This window comes from Malaclemys terrapin, chromosome 1 (assembly GCF_027887155.1).
Source record: "Malaclemys terrapin pileata isolate rMalTer1 chromosome 1, rMalTer1.hap1, whole genome shotgun sequence".
Classification (NCBI taxonomy): Eukaryota; Metazoa; Chordata; order Testudines; family Emydidae; genus Malaclemys; species Malaclemys terrapin.
Window position 1 is genome coordinate 121,665,641 of NC_071505.1, and position 16,380 is coordinate 121,682,020.

The 16,380-nt window shown below is 49.6% G+C and overlaps 1 protein-coding gene across 1 annotated transcript in view; it reads right to left on the bottom strand.

The window, feature by feature from the left end:
- The window catches only part of TM7SF3 (transmembrane 7 superfamily member 3), a 34,875-nt gene extending 33,253 nt beyond the window's left edge, over positions 1 to 1,622 (bottom strand). The window contains exon 1 of the mRNA XM_054037286.1: positions 1,280 to 1,622. Within this exon, the coding sequence (XP_053893261.1) occupies positions 1,280 to 1,364 (85 nt within the window). The 5' untranslated portion in view covers positions 1,365 to 1,622. The remainder of the gene's footprint in view (positions 1 to 1,279) is intronic.
- Between the last annotated feature and the right edge of the window lie 14,758 nt (positions 1,623 to 16,380).

Genomic DNA, 16,380 nt, shown 5'->3' on the forward strand with positions numbered 1-16,380 from the left:
ACACTGTTTACGAGTTGTCAGCAAAATGAGATTAAAATCAATTTCTGCAATTCTTAAAACAGATCGATATCATCAGAAGTTTGGAACCAACCAAAAAACCATTTCTGCATTAAGATCTTGCATGGCAAGTTTCAATCCAGTGTATCCAGACTGTCATTCAGTTTATGAACCAGGGAGAAGAAGGATAATTATGGCAATGCTAATACAGCCTCAAACTATAGTGCTGTGAACAACACATCTATAATCTCTTCATACTGAAAATGTGGTTACAACTAGAACGTCAAAAGATTTCAGAGATATCTGTGCATAAAACAGATTGCTTCCACCTGATAGACCTTTATTTTCCACATATATTATTCAAATACACACTGTCCAACCTTCATTGTGCATCACAATCCAACAGTTTGAATGAAACTGTACATATTTCAAGGAGGAGGGCATACCAGTAGTTGTTCAATTTCTTATTTTTGTTTTAACCAGTCTTGAGACTGTTCTGTTTTACCATTCAATGAAGTAATGCCCTCCAGGAGAAGTACATTACTGTTGCTTACAGGCTAGCCATAGTGCTATTAAAATTCTCTCTTCGATAATGAAATGCTTGTTCACGGCAGGAAAAAAGCATCACTGTTGCCGAAACATATGACTGCGCCCTGACCCACGAAACACATGACATGCTCCTTTAAAGCCTATAGTGCTCATGATCACTTTGCTGCTTATGCAAACCACCTGATTTTGATAACCATCCCAACTCATGCCAATTCCCCACTGTGCAGAATGCATTCTAGTGTGCAAAGTACTTTGACAGCTATTCAAACGTTATTTGCAAATAAATAAAGATCCCAAGAAGGAACCCGGCTACCCCAGGACTGAGACATTATTAGGAATTTTGACAAACTATTCTAGGCCACCCCTTATTTTCAGCTCATTGAAGCCTCTAGCAGCTGTGATCCAGGATCATCTTCGCAGCCTGAGAGATTATCCCCGGCTATTAATTATCTCTGTGGGGCAAACAATCCCGAGGTGTCCACCTGCTTATGAAAGTATCTTTTGCAAACACAGTTCAAAAATATCCAAAGAGGGCAACGAAGCTGCCAGCGATCTGTTTTTAAAACACATGCATGCTTGTTTTGACCGTGCAGAAGTGAAAGAGGAGCCAGCTTTCTATTTCAAGCCACAGATTGCCTCTGCTGTGGGCGGGGGAGGGGGCGGCTATTCGGATAGTCCAGGCCAGAGGGGACCCTTTCTTTCCTTCCCTATCCCACCCCCCTTCATATCTTACCCGCGCTGGAGTTGACCAAGGCTTCACTCCTGCAAACGAGCCCCAAGACCAGCAAGGCGCTGGGGAAGAAGCGCGGGAGCCACATTGCGCCTGAAAAATCCCCCGCCAAGCCCGAGGTGAGGCGGGGGAAGGACTCCCCGAGAGGGCGGCTCGCGAGACGCTAACTCCGCGGCGCGGGCGGCTCTAACCCGGGCAGGCAGCAGGCACTGCCCCTCATCGCAGCCCGGCCACCAGCCCCATGCACACTAACGCCAGCCCGAGCCGGCCTCGCCTCCGCTCGGCCCCATTTCTAACCGGCAGGCTCAGCGAAGGCTCCCACTTCCGGCGATCAGCCCTTTGCTTTGCTTCAGCGGCGAGCGCCTCTCTCGCTCTCGCTGGTTCGCTTGCAGAACAACAGCTGGGGCTGGAGAGCAGGAGATGCCAAGTTCCCAGGAAAGTGTGGGCGCCGCGGAGCTACGCAAGGGCCTCGAGAGTGGCTGACAGTAGTTGCGCAAGGGACAAAAACTAATCATCCAGAACTAATGGAGGAAGGGCTCCCGTTTTGTATTGCTTATGCATCTCATTGGCAGTGATTTTCAAGTCTCATCATTAGGGTTTGAAGTGGGCTGTAGTCCACGAAAGCTTATGCTTTAATAAATTTGTTAGTCTCTAAGGTGCCACAAGTACTCCTGTTCTTCTTTTTATTAGGGTTTGTGTTAAGGTAAATGTTAGCACTAGGGAATGTCTGACTGTCTCCGGAATGTCTGGCTGTCACAGATGTTATTGGTCCTGGCAGAAGTCACCAGAGTCGGACACCACCTGGACTATGACCATGGACTTGGAGACTGGGTGGATCCCCTGACGCTTGCTCAGTGCATGGGGCTCTCTGCCCTTCATACTCCCTGGCGCATACTTCAGGAGGTGAGGGCAGCTTACTGCCCACTGCTCAGGTTTACCTCGACTGGGTCCTGCGGGAGGGTGTTCCTCGCCCACCCTGCACCCCAGGCCCTCCGGACCTTTTCATCAGGCCACTGCCCCATGAGCCTCCCCGTCTGTCCCACCTAGGGTGACCAGACAGCAAATGTGAAAAATCAGGACAGGGTGGGAGGTAATAGGAGCCTATATAAGAAAAAGCCCCCAAATATCAGGACCATCCCTATAAAATCAGGACATCTGGCCACCCTAGTCCCACCCATACACTACAAGCTGGCTCCACGATTTGAAGCCAGTTCGCTTCTGAAACACACCAAGGAAACACCTGTACATGCTTGTGCTTTACATCCTCCATTTCCTCACCCTCATGTCCCACCCCGATATGAAGTGGCGGGACCTATTGCCACCTGTTGAGAGTGAAGAACCCCAGTGGGCCAGCCTATATTCCACCCTAGTCCTAAGGCCCACCGGGATATTAGTTGGCAGCTCCTCCACGGAGCCGTGAGCACGGGCATGTACTTGGCGCGCCTCACCCCTGTCCCTGACGCCTGCCCCTTTTGCAGCATGAGGAAGACCCTGGCACATGTATACCTGGACTGCACCAGGTTGCAGCCCCTGTTTCGGCTCCTCATGAACATCCTTTTACGTTTCTGGCTGCACTTTCCCCCTCACCTTTTCCTATACTCACACCCTATCCATGGCCCCACAAAGTTGCGGAACCTCCTTGTCAACTTCCTCCTGGCGATGGCCAAAGCGGCCATCTACAACACCAGGGAGAGGATGTTGGCTGAGGGAGTTCTTTGCTATTGTGGGGCCTATTTCCGGTCAGCCCTCCATTCACGCATCTGGGCAGAGTTCCTCTGGGTGGCATCTGCTGGCTCCCTTGACACCTTCGAGAAGCAGTGGGCACTGTCCGGCATTCTCTGCTTGGTGTCCCCTTCGGGCTCCCTTTGTTTGACCCTTTGACCTTCACACCTGCCCGTGTTATATTTTTGGTTGTCCCCCGTCATTATTTGAGTTCCTGGACCTTGTGGATCCTCCCCGAAGGCTGGGGGAAGGTCCTTGAGCAATGGGTGGGCTTGCGCCTGCCCACTTCCCAGAATCCAATAGGACCAGTGCCTAGAGGCCTGTTGAGATCAGGGCTCTGTTGTGCTAGGTGCTGTATGCACATAGTAACAGCTGCTGTGACAAGGTTCCAATCTAAAGCGTGGCCAGCATGGGAAAGTTGCACCAGTTTGTAACTTACCTTGGTTTTGAAATGACATTGCAGTGTCGTCAACTTTCATGATTTTATTGCAAGTCTCATATATTTTGTGTTTTTCTTCAAACTCCAGAACCTATGTTATTATGTGGGAATCTCAGACTTCATCTAAAACATAAATGTTTCTAGCCCTCATGGTTGTGGAGAAAAGTCTGAAAATGTGACTGAAGTACACGCTAAAGGCTCAGGGAACAGATTATGGGTTAAAAGATCACTACATTTATTATTTTTAAATTCTAGTCATTTTTAAGCCAAGCTCATGATTATTTGTGTTTGAATGTTTTGAGGTTGGGAGTACTATTATAACTAAAGCAATACAAATCTCTGGATGGATACTTTTATTTTAGTTTGAGTGTCTTGTTTTGGCTTAATTTAACTGGTTCCCAATCAACTCAAGCTAAACAAAAGAAAAAAAGCACTCAAACTGAAATAACACAGGAGTTTGCACTGTGTTAACTATAACAGTTTACATTTACACTTTAGGGGTGCAACTTTCTTGTATAGACAAGTCCTATATAAGTGTTTGGAGGATTGACGTCTTTGTCAGTAGGGATGGCTGTTTATTGTGATTTGTCTCTGCCCATGACACTGTCTCTGTTAGCCAAATTCTACTATATTAACATGCTAAGGTAAGGATCCATCATGATTGTGACAGGATCCCCGGGGTGCAGCCTGGGACTGTGGGACTGCTGTGCCCCCTTAACTCTCCAGCCTGGGCTGTCTCTCACAATGCTTTGCTAGTGACAAGCAGCAAACCCCTCCAGGTGCTGTTATCACTCAGCACAACCACATGTGGAGCCCCACACTTAGATAGATTGCACAAATGCTCCCAGAGCCACTCATGAATCACACAGAGAAAGGTACCAGCCAAATCCTCCCAGCTCCCAGCCTTGTACCTCAGGAATATACCATACTGCACTGCTCAAGATGAGCAGTGCAAGTTTATTAATTGGTTCACCACTTCATCAATGGAAAGTGGATATATACCAGTCTTTGTAAACCTGAGCAGATTTACCAAACACTTCAGGCAAACTCACTGGTAAACATAAACAGTAAAACAAGTTTATTGATTACAAAAAATAGTTTTTAAGTGATTATAAGTGATAGACAAAAAGTCAGAGTGGTTACCAAAAGAAAAGAAAATATAAGCACTCAGTCTAAACTCTCAACCCTATTAGACTGGGCAACATCTATATTAAGCAGTTTTTCTCACCCCACTGGATATTGCAGTTCGAGGGATGTGCTGGCCGCTGCTTCCTGCAGTCCCCATTGGCCTGGAGTGGTGAACCGCAGCCAGTGGGAGCCGCAATCGGCTGAACCTGCGGATGCAGCAGGTAAACAAACTGGCCCGGCCCGCAAGGGGGCTTACCCTGGCGGGCTGCATGCCAAAGATTGCCGATCCCTGGTATAACTTATCTCGCTCAGGGGTGTGACTATGCTACCTGCCTAACCGACCTAAGTTACACCAACCTAAGCGCTGGTGTGTACAGTGCTATATCAGTGGGAGAGCTTCTACCGCTGACATAGCTACCGCTGCTCATTGGGGGTTGATTAATTAAGTTGACGGGAGAGCTCTCTCCTGTTGGCATAGAGCGGCTACATTAGAGAGCTTAAAGTGGCGCAGCACAGCTGTAAGCTCTCTAGTGTAGCCATAGCCTGAGTAATTTCTTATTCATAGCTCAGTACTCAAACCCACTAGCCCACATCTGTCAGTGTTCAGACAACATTTGCTCCTTAGTGTGCTTAAGTCCCACTGACTTTTAATGGCAGTTGGATCTGGCATGGCCAAGACAAAGTTAAAGTACAAATATGAATTGATTTGCACAACTTTGGTATCTTTTATCTGCTAACCTGACTTAAAATAAGAGAGCCATCAGTGTATGCTTGCTTTTCCTTGACAGCCCTTTCTCAGAACTGATAGAATCGTAGAAGCGTAGGGCAGGAAGGGACCTCAAGCGGTCCTCTACTTCCTGCACTGAGGCAGAATTAAGTATACCTAGGCCATCCCTGAGAAATGTTTGTCTAACCTGTACTTATGTACATTAACTAAAAGAACTACTCTGTAATATCAGTGTTTTGTTTTGATAGTTTTTCCCATTCAAAGCACATGGTGTGTGGAAATTATTAGCATTTCTATTTAACAATGGTGTATGTGAAAGGAGGATCAGGCCCATCTTTTTTACAGAAGTAAAGCCTAGATCCTCAAAGGTATTTAGGCGCCTAACTCCCATTGACTTCAATACCTCTGAGGAGCTGGGCCTAAGTCACACGTAAGTCAGTAGCAATTTGCTTTATTTCACTGTCAAGAAAGTAATAGATTTTTTAAAAGATATCTAGAATCCAGATATTTTTCATCACAGTAGCAGTGTTAAAAAAAGATCAAAATTTAAATAAAAACAGGTTACCAGATTCTTTTGAAACATAACAAATGCAACATTTTTCTATATTGTGGAACCCAACATTTCTTTTTCTCATGTGCTGTATTTATTTTTTTCCTTTATTGAAAAATGAACTTTAATACAAATACGATAAAAAGTCTGGACAGGAATCCTAACTTCAATCATCCTTGCTTTAAACCAAATTCATTTAAAGTCAGATAATATATTAATAAGACATACCACTTAATTAATCCTCATAATCCCCCTGTGAGTTAGGCATTATCATCCCCATTTCAAAGAGGCTGAAATTTAGGGAAACAGATTAAGTCCGTGATCCAGCAAAGCACTTAAGCATGCTCACATGGTTAAAGCTAAGCATGGCTTAACTACTTTGCTGGGTCAGGGCCTATGGAAGAGGTTTTGAAACTAGGGGGGCATGGAGAAATGTTCAGGGTGGGGGAGCGGCAACACCAGCCCTGTGCTGTGGGGCTTGGGCCAGCCCCACGCAGTGGGGGTTTGGGGCGGGAGGACCATCTCCCCCCTCTGACTCACCTCAGTAGGGCACCCAACCTTGAATGTGTCTATTTTTGTGTGGGTTGGGGGGGGCGCAGCCAAAAATTGTAACTGATTTTATGTTGAAATTGTGTTGCTTGAGTGACAACTAAGGAGGATTTGTGATAGCAGTCTACAAATATTTGAAGGGAGTAAGCTCCAAGGCTGGTAAAGAATTGTTTATAATAGTGCAAGGGAGTAAAAGTGGGAGTATGAGAAGAAATTAAGATAGATAAAATGTAAACTGAATATCAAGAAAAGTTTCTTATTTAGTAAAATGTATAGGCTGTGGAATCATCTCCCAAGGAAAGAAGTGGAAACCACATTACATGAGACCTCTGAAACTAGACTGGAAAACACACAAGTAATTATACACTAGAAACTTAGCTACACTTGCGAGTTAGAGCGCATTAAAGCAGCCCCGGGCACCCTAACTCACGACTCGTCCACACTGGCGAGGCACGTAGAGCGCCCAGACTCCGTGGCTGGAGCGCTCCTGGTAATCCACCTCCATGAGAACCATAACGCTTGCTGCACCCCGGCTGGAGCACCATGGCATCAGTGTGGACGCCCTGGTCTATTAATGCACTCTGATAGGCCTCCACAATGCCTGTTCTAGCCACTTTGGTCATCACTTTGAACTCTACTGCCCTGCCCTCAGGTGACCAACCATCAGACCCGCCCTTTAAATTCTCTGGGAATTTTGAAAATCCACTTCCTGTTTGCTCAGCAAGGCGTGGAGTGCTCTCAGCGAATCTTTCCAGGTGACCATGCCTCCACGCACCAGGCGATCCCCAGTATGGAGCAATGGCGAGGTGCTGGACCTCATCAGTGTTTGAGGGGAGGAAGCTGTCCAGTCCCAGCTGTGCTCCAGCCGTAGAAATTACGATACCTTCGGGCAGATATCAAGGGACATGATGGAAAGGGGCCATGACCAGGACGCACTGCAGTGCAGGGTTAAAGTGAAGGAGCTGCAGAATGCCTACCGCAAAGCCCATGAGGCAAACCGCCGGTCTGGTGCTGCCCCCGCAATCTGCCATTTCTACAAAGAGCAGGACACAATACTTGGGGGCTACCCCACCTCCATTCTGAAGACCACCATGGACACTTCAGAGCCCAGTTCAACAAGGCAGAGGAGCAGGAAAGCGGGAGCGAGGGTGCTGAGGAGGAGGGAGACAGCCCGGCATCCCTAGATGCATGCAGCCAGGAGCTGTTTTCAAGCCAGGAGGAAGGTAGCCAGTTGCAGTGGACAATGCTTGGGGAAGAACAAACACCAGAGGAGGTGCCCGATAAGTGGCTTTTATTTTGGGAAGGAAGTTGTTCGGTGCGGGCTCTTGGGACGAGGCGGGTTAGGGCTGCATGCATACCTAGATGCAGAATAGGGTGGTGATGTGCTCTCTCACATTGCGGTAATCGGCCTCAGTGATCTCTTCAAAGGTCTCATGCAGAAGCTGGGCAATCTGCTTGCTCAAGTTCCTTGGCAGAGCTACTGTGCTCCTTGTCCCAGTAAGGCTAACATATCCACGCCACTGTGCTGTGACGGGCAGGGGGACCATTGCTGCACACAGGCAAGCTGCATATGGGCCAGGGTGGAAGCCGCATTATAGTAGAAGACCCTCCCTTGCTTCCCAGGTCACCCTCAGCAGCGAGATAACTTCCAGGACGAACTCATCCTGTGGAAAATGTGGCAACAGTGTTCAGAATAGGGGCCCCCTGCAGCTGTTGGCTCTCCCCAAGGCACAGAACCCCAGAGGACAGTATGGCCATGAAACAATCAGTCCCTCTTGCCCCTGTGTCTGCTCACCATTTTGGGGCTCCTGCGGGTTATGTGCACTCGCTTTGGGATGGGCAATTTCTGCTATTGTGTACACTGTGCTTGTCTTTAAGGCCTGGTCTACACTACGGGTTTAGGTCGACTTTAGCAGCGTTAAACCGAATTAAGCCTGGACACGTCCACACAACGAGGCCCTTTCTTTCGAATTAAAGGGCCCTTTAAACCGGTTTCTTTACACCACCTCCGACAAGGGGATTAGCGATAAAACCGGCCTTTGCGGGTCGGAATTGGGGTAGTGTGGACGGAATTCGATGTTATTGGCCTCCGGGAGCTATCCCACAGTGCTTCATTGTGACCGCTCTGGACAGCGCTCTCAACTCAGATGCACTGACCAGGTAGACAGGAAAAGACCCGCGAAGGTTTGAATTTCATTTCCTGTTTGCCCAGCGTGGAGAGCACAGGTGACCACGCAGAGCTCATCAGCACAGGTAACCGTCATGGAGTCCTCCCAGGATCGCAAAAGAGCTCCAGCATGGACCGAACGGGAGGTACGAGATCTGCTCGCCATATGGGGAGATGAAGCAGTGATAGCTGAACTCCGTAGCAGTAAAAGAAATGGAAAAGTATTAGAAAAGATCTCCAAGGCCATGAAGGACCGAGGCCATAACAGGGACACACAGCAGTGCCGCGTGAAAATTAAGGAGCTAAGGCAAGCCTACCACAAAGCCAGAGAAGCAAACGGAAGGTCCGGGGCAGAGCCGCAAACTTGCCGCTACTACGCGGAGCTGCATGCGGTCCTAGGGGGTGCAGCCACCACTACCCCAACCGTGTGCTATGACTCTCTCACTGGAGAAACACACAGGGAAGACGGTTCGGGGAACGAGGAAGATGACGATGGAGGTACTGTAGGTAGCTCACAGCAGCAAGGAAGCGGAGAAACCGGTTTCCCCAACAGCCAGGATATGTTTGTGACCCTGGACCTGGAACCAGTAACCCCCGAACTCACCCAAGACCCTCAGGGCACACAGGAGACCTCTGGTGAGTGTAACTTTGTAAATATTTGTAAACATTACAAAAAAAAAGCAAGCAAGTCTGTTAACGTGTATGGGGATGGAGCGGAAATCCTCCAGGGACATCTCCAGAAAGCTCTCCTGGTTGAAATGGGGTGATTTTATTAAGGGGGACATTCAGAGGCGCCCGTTCCTGCTCTTCTGACCAGAAATGTTCCCCGCTGTTAACCACGCGGTGGGGGGGAGGGGTGAAGTGATCATCCCAGAGAATCGTGTGTGTGTGTGGGGGGGGGTGGTTTACTTGTGTTTGTGCCGCATGTTAACCGGGAAACCGCAGCCCCCTCCTTTTACATTGAAACCCCATTTTAAATGGACAACCCAATTCATCCTTGATATGGGAAATGCGCTGCTGTTTGCAACCTTTCCCGCATGTTAAGAAGGTTAAAAAAGCCAAAACTCTGTGGCCTACGATGGCTGCCTGCAAGCCGAAATATGCGACCTTGTAATGAAAGAGTGTACCCATTGTTCCCTAAAATGTGTCTTTTTTAACCACCTCTCCCTTCTCCTCCACCAGCTGCAAATGTTTCTCCTTCGCAGAGGCTCGTGAACATTAGAAAGAGAAAACGTAAGACGAGGGACGAGATGTTCACGGAGCTGCAGATGTCCGCCCAGGCTGATAGAGCACAGCAGAATGCGTGGAGGCAGTCAATGACGGAGATGAGAAAAGCCCAATATGAACGAGAGGAGAGGTGGCGGGCTGAATCGCGGGAAGAACAGAGCAAGTGGCGGGCTGAAGACGATAGGTGGCGTCAGCTTGCAGACAGACGGCAAGAGGCAATGCTCCGTCTGCTGGAGCATCAAAGTGATATGCTCGAGCGTATGGTTGAGTTGCAGGAAAGGCAGCAGGAGCAGAGACCGCCGCTACAGCCCCTGTGTAACCAACAGCCCTCCTCCCCAAGTTCCATAGCCTCCTCACCCAGACGCCCAAGAACACGGTGGGGGGGCCTCCGTCCACCCAGTCACTCCACCCCAGATGATCGCCAAAGCATCAGAAGGCTGGCCTTCAATAAGAGTTAAAGTTTTAAAATGCAGTGTGTCCTTTTCCATCCCTCCTCCCCCACCCATCCCAGGCTACCTTGGCAATTATCCCCCTACCTCTGTAAGGAACTAATAAAGAATGCATGAATGTGAAAAAACAATGACTTTATTGCCTCTGCAAGGGGGAGGGGAGGGTGGGGTGGGGTGGTTGGTTTACAGGGAAGTAGAGTGAACCGGGTCGGGGGGGGGGGGGGGTTGCAGGGTTCATCAAGGAGAAACAAACAGAAGTTTCACACAGTAGCCTGGCCAGTCACAAAACTCGTTTTCAAAGCTTCTCTGATGCGCACCGCGCCCTGCTGTGCTCCTCTAACCGCCCTGGTGTCTGGCTGCGCGTAATCAGCGGCCAGGCGAGTTGCCTCAACCTCCCACCCCGCCATAAAGGTCTCCCCCTTACTCTCACAGATATTGTGGAGCGCACAGCAAGCAGCAATAACAATAGGGATATTCTTTTCGCTGAGGTCTGAGCGAGTCAGTAAGCTGCGCCAGCGCGCTTTTAAACGTCCAAATGCACATTCCACCACCATTCGGCACTTGCTCAGCCTGTAGTTGAACAGGTCCTGACTCCTGTCCAGGCTGCCTGTGTACGGCTTCATGAGCCATGGCATTAAGGGGTAGGCTGGGTCCCCAAGGATCACGATAGGCATTTCAACATCCCCAACGGTCACTTTCTGGTCCGGGAAGAAAGTCCCTTCCTCCAGCTTTCGAAACAGAGCAGAGTTCCTGAAGACGCGAGCATCATGTACCTTTCCCGGCCATCCCACGTTGATGTTGGTGAAACGTCCCTTGTGATCCACCAGGGCTTGCAGCAGCATTGAAAAGTACCCCTTGCGGTTTACGTAGTCGGTGGCTTGGTGCTCCGGTGACAAGATAGGGATATGGGTTCCGTCTATGGCCCCGCCACAGTTTGGGAATCCCATTTCAGCAAAACCATCCACTATTGACTGCACGTTGCCCAGAGTCACTACCCTTGCTATCACCAGGTCTTTCATTGCCCTGGCAAATTGGATCACAGCAGCCCCCACCGTAGATTTGCCCACTCCAAATTGATTCCCGACTGACCGGTAGCTGTCTGGCGTTGCAAGCTTCCACAGGGCTATCGCCACTCGCTTCTCAACTGTGAGGGCTGCTCTCATCTTGGTATTCTGGCGCTTCAGGGCAGGGGAAAGCAAGTCACAAAGTTCCATGAAAGTGGCCTTACGCATGCGAAAGTTTCGCAGCCACTGGGAATCGTCCCATACCTGCAGCACGATGCGATCCCACCAGTCTGTGCTTGTTTCCCGGGCCCAGAATCGGCGTTCCACGGTATCAACCTGCCCCAGTGACACCATGATTTCCACATTGCTGGGGCCTGTGCCTTGTGAGAGGTCTATGGCCATGTCAATTTCCTCATCACTCTCGTCGCCGTGCTGCAATCGCCTCCTCGCTTGGTCCGGGTTTCGCCTTGGCATGTTCTGGCTCTGCATATACTCCAGGACAATGCGCGTGGTGTTCATAGTGCTCATAATTGCCGCGGTGATCTGAGCGGGCTCCATGATCCCAGTGCTAGCTATGGCGCCTGGTCAGAAAAAAGGCGCGAAAGTAGTATCTGATGGACCAGGAGAAGGAGGGCGGGAGGGAGGGAGGGCCGAGTGACGACATGGCGTACAGGTACAGGAACAGGGAGAAACACAAACAACTGTCACACAGAATGGTCCCCCCAAAGATTAAACTGGAAACCCTGGGCTTAGCAGGCCGTTGATTTCACGGAGGAAGGGGAAGCAAATGAACACAGAACAAATCTATTTTTTACATCTTAAGGTGGCAGCCGACGCTGCAGCATGAGTGACAGCCATACCAGTACGATGATGATGGGTACCAATCATAATATACCATCATCTGCCAAAAGGCAAGGGGCTGCTGCTGTGTAGCAATGCAGCCCCACGTCTGCCAGCCCCACGTCCGCCAGCACCCAGCATCGCCCTCGGCCTCTTCTGGGTGCTTAGCAGACAATATTGGGCAATTGGCAGAAAATAGTATATTATGACTGGTAACCGTCATCATCGAGACAGTAGCATGTCTGCCCAGGTGGCCATGATTGACAGCCACTCCAGTACGATGACGACGGGTACCAGTCATAATATACCATCGCCTGGAAGGGGCTGGTGCAATGCAGCCCTACGGCTGCCAGCCCCACGGCTATCACTCATGCTACACCGTCTACCGCCAAAAGGCAGTTAGCAGCTGCTGCTGTGTAGCAATGCAGTCCCACGTCTGCCGGCACCCAGAGGACATATGGTGACGGTGAGCTCAGCTGTGCTGAGCGGGCTCCATGTTGTCTGCACAGGTAACCCAGGTAACCCAGGTAAAAAGGCGCGAATCTATTGTCTGCCGTTGCTGTGACGGGGGAGGGAGGGGCCTGACGACATGTACCCAGAACCGCCCGCGACACTGTTTTGCATCATCCGGGCATTGGGATCTCAACCCAGAATTCCAAGGGGCGGCGGAGACTGCGGGAACTGTGGGATAGCTGTGGGATAGCTACCCATAGTGCAATGCTCCGGAAGTCGACGCTAGCCTCGTACTGTGGACGCGGTCTGCCGACTAGAGCACCTAGAGCATTTTATTGTGTGGACATACACAATCGGCTGTATACAACCGATTTCAATAAAACCGGCTTCTATAAATTCGAACTAATTTCGTAGTGTAGACATACCCTTAGTATGGCCGAGGCATTGCTCTGTCTGGTGTGAACAATGCTGCCTCTGTTAAGTGTTGCATTTTGGCTTTACAGATGCAATCTTGAGATCCCAGTCATCCTTGTTATCAACGGCCACAAGACTCCATAGAATCAGGAAGCGGCCGCGAAGAAGCAAAGAGGACATGCTGTATGAAGTAATGCAGCAGTCCCTTAACGAAAATCAAAAAGTGCAGGAGTAGCAGGAGAGTGAAAGGAGGGTCCGCCAGCAGAATGCAGATCGCTTGCACCAAAGCACGGAGCGGACTCGATACAGGCGCTCGTAGCAATGCAGGCGGAGCACTTCCGTGCCTGCCCCCCCTCCCCGCAGCCTTTGTCCCCAAACTCTTTCCCTTGTGTCCCCATGTCACCGCCAACCCACTTTCCCCAACATCCGGGTTCTTATTACCACCAGCTGCCTCCAACATCTGTAGCTTTACCACCCAGCCCTGTAAACTACGACTCTTACCACTGCACTCAACCCCCATCACCATCCATTCTAGCCAGCCTGAAGTGCAGCACTCATTGCACAGCACTCCAGAGAAGAAGGCTGAGTATGATAACAGGACATACGCAAATCTGTGATTGTCCCATTCCCCACCCCACCCCACCCCTTTCCCTCACCCCAAATAGCATGGATGAGTCATGCCCTTTCTGTTTCCCAAGCAGTTGTGTTTCTTTTCAATAAATTATTTTTTTGGCTTTGAAAACATTCTTTATCATTGCATTAAGTAAAAGATACCATAGCCTAGGAAAGCAACAGGCACTGCAAGTCAGTGCATCATATGTAGTAAACACAGATTCCTACTAACATTGGAACCACTGCACTTCACTCCCATGCAGGGCACCAAACATTACTGGTGGCTTTCAGCCTCAGATTGCTCCCTCAAAGCATGCCTAATCCTTGCAGCCTCATGCTGGGCCCCTCTAATAGCCCTGCTCTCTGGCTATTCAAATTCAGCCTCCAGGTGTTGAACCTCCGAGGTCCATGCCTGAGTGAATCTTTCACCCTTCCCTTCACAAATGTTATGGAGGGTACAGCATGCGGATATAACTGTGGGGGTGTTGTCATCGGCCAGGTCCAGCTTCCCATACAGACAACGTCAGCGGCCCTTTAAATGGCCAAAAGCACACTCCACAGTCATTCTGCACTGACTCAGCCTGTTTTTGAACCATTCCTTGCTGCTGTCAAGGCTCCTTGTGTAGGAGCCTTGGCATTAAAGGGTAAGCGGGGTCTCCAAGGATCACTATGGGCATTTCGACTTCCCCTATGGTGATCTGGTCTAGGAAGAAAGTCCCGGCTTGCAGCTTCCTGAACAGGCCCGTGTTTTGAAAGATGCGCGCATCATGAACCTTTCCAGACCAGCCTGCGTTAATATCAATGAAACATCCACCGTGATCCACAAGCGCCTGGAGAACCACAGAGAAATACCCCTTCCGATTTATGTACTTGGAGGCTAGGTGGGCTGGTGCCAGAATTGGAATATGCATCCCATCTATTGCCCCTCCGCAGTTAGGGAAACCCAATTGTGCAAAGCCAGCCACAATGTCATTCACATTACCCAGAGTCATGGTTCTTCTGAGCAGGATGCGATTAATGGTCCTGCAAACTTGTATCAACATGATTCCAACGGTTGACTTTCCCATTCCAAACTGGTTAGCGACTGATCGGTAGCTGTCTGGAGTGGCCAGCTTCCAGACTGCAATAGCCACCCGCTTCTCCACCAGTAGGGCAGCTCTCAATCTCGTGTCCTTGCGCCACAGGGTGGGGGTTAGCTCAGCCTACAGTCCCATGAAAGTGGCTTTTCTCATCCGAAAGTTCTTCAGCCACTGCTCGTCATCCCAGACTTCCACGACGATGTGATCCCACCACTCAGTGCTTGTTTCCTGAGCCCAAAAGTGGCGTTCCACCATTGTGAGCATGTCCGTGAATGCCATAAGCAATCTCATGTTGTATGCGTTATGCGAGTCAACATCATCGTCGGACTCCTTGCTGTCAGTTTGTAGCTTAAGGAGTAACTTGACTGCAATTTGTGACGTGCTGGCAAGATTCGTCAGCATATTCCTCAGCAGTTCGGGATCCATTCCCACAGACCGAAAGGGAAGACAGAGTGCGCAGTACAAAAAATGTTGAAAGATGGCGTCAAATGTGGACGGAAGCACAGGGATTGCTGAGATGCGAACCGATGGATCACAGGGCATTGGGACAGGACCCAGAATGCCCCACACCTGCACGCCCCCTTCCCACAAGCCACAGTGCCAGAATGGGAGGAGGTGCTCTGTGGGATAGCTGCCCATAATGCACCACTCCCAATGCCGCTGCAAGTGCCGTAAATGTGTCCACGCCAATGTGCTTGCAGCTGACAGTGTGAACACACTGCAGCGCTTTTTCTGCTGCAGTCTCCGAGGGCTGGTTTAACTCACAGCGCTCTACATCTAGAGTGTAGCCATGCCTTTGGAAACAATCTTACATTGGCCCTAACATGTCTCTTCCATCCCCAACTTCTAAGGGCTTGTGTACACTTAAATAAATGCTACAGCTGTGCCGCTGTAGTGCTTCAGTGTAGACACTACCTACACCAATGGGAGGGATTCTCCCATGGACGTAAGCAATCCACCTCCCTAAGAAGTGGTAATTAGGTTGATGAAAGAATTCTTTGCTTGACCTAGCGCTGGCTATAGGAGGACTTATGTTGACTTAATTATGCTGCTCAGAGGTGTGGATTTTTCACACCCCTGATCCATGCTGTTAAACTAATCTAATTTTCTTGTGTAGACCAGGCCTAAAATTTTGTACCTACTTGCACAACTATGATTGCCCTAGTTGACTGAGAGTTTATCAACAACATGCTCAAGCAGTTTTGTCAATCCCAAAAATACAAAAATCATGAGATTGTCATAAAAATCGTGAGATTATTTTTAAAATAATGAATACAGAGTTCTTTTTATTTGCCTTGTGCTTTCTGAGTCATTAGGGTATCCCGTGGGCACGTTTTCCAACTTTTCTCTGGGCGTATGAAGGGTAGAAACTTGTTTTTTTAATCTGAGATTCTGGTATGTTCACTGGACTACTGGAGCCTGAGTTGGTAACACTGCAAATTAATGACAAATCTGTGTATCGATGGACGAGCTACAATTTAGCTTCCATCCTAGCTCAAGGCTGTTGCTAAGACAGCAGGATGGGCCAAATTGTGCCATCACAAAGCACTGCATTTGTCACCAAAAGAATCGGGACCTGAGAGCAGGGCCGGCTTTAGGCCGATTCCCGATTCTGCGGAATCAGGCCATGCGGGTAAGAGGGCCCCGCGCCTAAGAGGGCCCCACACCTTAGGCTCCCCCGGCGCCGGTCCGCTCCGGCAGCATTTCAGCGGCGGGGGTGGTGGGTCCTCTCCGGGGTCTTCAG